Source organism: Cydia strobilella, chromosome 9 (genome assembly GCF_947568885.1).
Source record: "Cydia strobilella chromosome 9, ilCydStro3.1, whole genome shotgun sequence".
Lineage (NCBI taxonomy): Eukaryota > Metazoa > Arthropoda > Insecta > Lepidoptera > Tortricidae > Cydia > Cydia strobilella.
Window position 1 is genome coordinate 11,764,835 of NC_086049.1, and position 4,175 is coordinate 11,769,009.

Here is a 4,175-nt window from a genome sequence, read left to right on the forward strand (position 1 = left end):
ACAGCTTTCAGTTTCAAATTTTGACCATTATTTCGTTCATTGTTACATTCATACTTTTTGAAATAATAAAGTTAAGAAGTGAGGTTAGAAGGGTTCACCAAGCATACAAATTGATAATTTCTCAGAAACCATTACTTTTAGCTGAACATAATGTTGCATGCCACGTATGCGGGGGTCATATCGGTTGTTCCTCTATCATTGGCCTTCTTTTCACCCGTAATGAAAAGCGACGACCCCGTATCTATATAAATAAATACATATACCTACTTAAACTACATTGCTTGACACATACGTATTACGAAGTTTTCTAAAGTGACAAAAAACGTTTTTTCACAGGACAAACGCTACAAAAGGCAGGCTACGACAAGTGATGGTCTAACGGGGAGCCGGCAAATTCTAAGTGTAAGGCCCCGAAGCCATAAATCCTGAGTGGACACTCAAAGCGGAGCGTTCAGCGGGGCGTGCAGCGTGGTATCGGGCTCACAAGTGATTAGAGCAGCATGCACTAAGGCAGCTCCTATACGTTTGCATTTGTTTAACATGCACGCTGCACGCCCCGCCCCGCTGCACGCTCAACTCGAGCGTCCACTCAGGCCTTATACTAATAGGACAACACTGCGGCGCCGTGCACCGACCCGGCACTCTCAACGACGTGTGTTGTAACCTGCCCACTCCCTGTGAGAAAGCGCCAGACAGCTTGGTTGATGACGAATAGGTTTTTGCGGTTCAGGGGTTCGTAATCAATCAGCCAAATAACGACTATGAATTTTAAATTTAGAATTTAATTTTGATACTTTTTGCTGACCCGATGTCAAAAGAAGGGGTCGAGGGCTTGACATATCCACAGTCATGCGATTCGACGTAAGGTTCTATATAACAACACTGCGATACGGTGCAAACTAAACATTGTGATGCAATCGGTCCGGATGGTCCACAAATTCGACTTTGCAGCATTGCTGCCGCTGGACGCTGTGAGCATCGACGTGGACTGAATTTACTAGGACCTTTTTGTATGGGTCAGATATTTAAACAAGTTATTAGTCTACTGCCTTGGTGTACTGATAAGTCTTAAAATCCAAATAAAAATGGGTAGGTAAATAAACCAGCTTTAGGTGTACGTATTTTTATTTATCGAATCCAAGTTAGACAGATTAAAATATAGTCCTATTTTTTTCTAACAATAAAGGATACCTTAAAACATATAATATTCTGTCTTTATTTGATAAATTCTGCGACCTCTTTATCTGAAACCAAATCGGATTATATTTGTTGTGTACTCAGCGAATGGAACCCAAGGACAAAATCGAGTTGATATTGTTTTGGGCATAATTTTGATATAATTCCACCTAAATGATCAATTTTTATGTAAGTACAGTGACTAGGGAATGCAATCTCGAACCAAGATTGGCGATTAAAGATCTCGAATGCCATACTTTCGAGATCGAGATAAGTCAAAGTACCTAATTTAAAAAAATAATCAGCCGCATTCGAGGGAAGCCAGTACTGTCAAACTGGTTTAATTTGGCAGACATTCAGACGTACTCTATGAGTAACCACAGTTGAAATGAAACAGTACACAATGTCAAATTAGATATATGCTTTGTCCACCTAATTCTTCCGCATAGAGTGCACCACCACACTCTTATCGTCAGCCGGTCGCACACAGTAGCACTGCCTGAAGTAATTCAGACGCGTCAGTCTTTCAATCTCGTTCGAGATCTCGAAAATAATAATCGAAATCTCGAACAAGATCGCAAAAATCGAGATTTCTTGCCGACGAGATTAAATCTCGAAAATCCGCTCGAGATCTCGCAGTTTCGCGATTGCATTTCCTAACAGTGACATAATCCAGATATTTGACTGCTAGAACGATGTCACAGAGAGACTGACATATTAATTCACTTTCTGTACGAGGTATTTTTACATACCTACCAGAAATTGGTACTAGGATCAGCACCGTTTTACAAAATAATGTAGTAATGTGGCTTTATCGGTACTTACGTTGGTCTGATACTCTTCTATGGCTATGTACTATTGGATAGTCGTCTTTTGTACTGCTGGCTACGGGAGTAATTCTTTTACCCGTCTCAGGAGTGTCGGTTAAGTTTGCAAGTATTGGTTCACCACTGTTGTCCTGTGACACAAAATTTATAAAAATATATTAATTAATCAATAACTCTCATACCCTACATATTATGCTACATGGCATCAGCGTAGTTATAAATATAAAGTAGGTAGTCCACTACGGCCTGAGTTTTAATTCCATCTAAAATTAATTAGAAAAACGTAATGGTCCATGTCTGAGTGGGGTGCACTCATTATACGTCATTGTAATCCACATAAAAGAGGAAACCTTTCTTGACAAAATAAAACGTTGACAAAGCCCTCCAAAAGCCCCTAGGCTTACACGTCGCCATTCAACAGACATATGTTAGAGCAAACTCATCATAAATATGTGAAGTTGGAACAGGAAAGTTTTACTTCTCTAAGACCCAATACTGCTCAAATAAGCACAACGCAATATGAAGAGGAAAAAAGTCTAAGAAGACCAATACGCCAAACAACAAATATACTTAGTATAATTATGTTGATTTAGATGATTCAGGTGAGATAATAAAATTTATCCTTCGGCTTAAAGGGCTAAAATGGCCAACATTTAACAATATCTTAGAAGACGGTAAATTGTATTGTTGTGGTAGTGTCTTGTCGTATTGGTCGTAGTTGCGGTTTTGTCGTATTGGTGAGACTAAAGTAGAACTCATAACAAAATGCGATACTATTTAAAATGAGTTTCTTTTTTCATTCACTCTGCGCCTGCGTTATGGTTCTTTTTCGTAATTCCATTGATTAACAATGAAAAATCTATTACTACCGGAGCCATCTTCCCATCCATTTCCCTTCGTCCTTCGACAGTACATAATTTAGAGCATGACCTGTCATCACTTGTATTGCATGGTTCTAAAGGCTGGTCAAAGTTTATCTTCAAGGATGCTGTCTGGAACAGTTCTTCACACGACCGTGCAGTATCTACTTCAAATTTCCTTGGAGTTATCTAAACAGAATGCAAAAGTAAAGAAGTACTTAATACACAAACATGGTTTGTTCAACAAAATAGCTACGCAGTAGAAGGTGTTTACTAAGTATCAACAAGACGAGGATATTGCAGATCTTTGCCATGGCTGATAAAGTATCCCTATCCTTAGGTGCATCCCTATCTGGCTAACGCGCCGCGATTATGCTTTTTAGCGAAAGGCTCGCTAACCGCTCGTGAGCGTTACGCGTGCAGCGCACGTGTAGAGCGCGAATGATTTGCTAATGGTGCACCAGAGGTGCGATTATAGAAAACAATGTTATCTGGGGGTACGGCAGTGCCCCGCCAAGTAGAGCATAGGTATGTTTTACGGGAAAAGATTTCAAAAGTAAAGATCCCCGTTCATCGCCCGAATGCCGAGCGAACATGCTTGCTTGCACCAACGAACATGACATGTGCAAACGCGATTTGTGCACCAACGAACTGGTCCACTTCGTAGTGCCCGTAAGGAGGCCCGTCTTTGCGAAATAATATAAGTATAAGTCAATATTTACGGGATAATAGATATGGCAAAATACAAAACTAACCTTGTACGCGAAGCTTGACGCCTCACTTAGCCCATCAGTGGGCATACCTTCACCCATATATTCAGCACATTGGCAACACAAGAAGCTACAAAAGAACACAAGCCAATCAGAGGCGATGTATACATGCTCCCGAAGGTTCAAAAACTTCGCAACGACATGGTGGATATCGTAAACACTTATCTCCATACTTAAATATATAGGGTTTTAATAAATTTTCGAAATTATTATTTTTAATGTTATTATGCTTTGTGTAAATAGGATCTGTTTACTGGAAGCTGGAAGGGAAAAATCAGGAAAAATGGTATGTGGTATGAGAAATTGGTGTGGTAAATGTCAGTATTTGTCAGTATATATATGGATGGTATAGTCTCCATGAGTATATATATAAGTTACTCTATCATACTCTATGGTATTTGTCAAAGACAACCATGCTTTATATGCTTTATGTAACATGCTTCGGCTTCGGCAAATTTTGTTTTTTAAGTTTTTTTAATTTTATTTTACGTTTACAATACTTATTACTTACGTTTACTTAGTTTGTATTATTATTTTTAAGC

At 39.2% G+C, this 4,175-nt stretch overlaps 1 protein-coding gene across 1 annotated transcript; it reads right to left on the minus strand.

Moving 5' to 3' along the window:
* Nucleotides 1-1,143: 1,143 nt before the first annotated feature.
* Nucleotides 1,144-3,802, minus strand: LOC134743902 (uncharacterized). The gene is made up of 4 exons (XM_063677535.1): nt 3,619-3,802; nt 2,873-3,052; nt 2,002-2,134; nt 1,144-1,244 (listed from the first exon to the last, which is right to left on the minus strand). Exons 1-4 carry the CDS (start codon nt 3,673-3,675, stop codon nt 1,216-1,218), a joined length of 399 nt encoding a protein of 132 aa, XP_063533605.1. The 5' UTR covers nt 3,676-3,802; the 3' UTR covers nt 1,144-1,215.
* Between the last annotated feature and the right edge of the window lie 373 nt (nt 3,803-4,175).

Coding starts and splice junctions, on each gene's coding strand:
- LOC134743902 (XM_063677535.1), bottom strand. CDS start 3,675: ATGGGTGAAGGTATGCCCACTGATGGGCTAAGTGAGGCGTCAAGCTTC. Junction 3,053..3,618: donor CGTCAAGCTTCGCGTACAAG/GTTAGTTTTGTA, acceptor CATTCTGTTTAG/ATAACTCCAAGGAAATTTGA. Junction 1,245..2,001: donor TAGAAGAGTATCAGACCAAC/GTAAGTACCGAT, acceptor ATTTGGTTTCAG/ATAAAGAGGTCGCAGAATTT.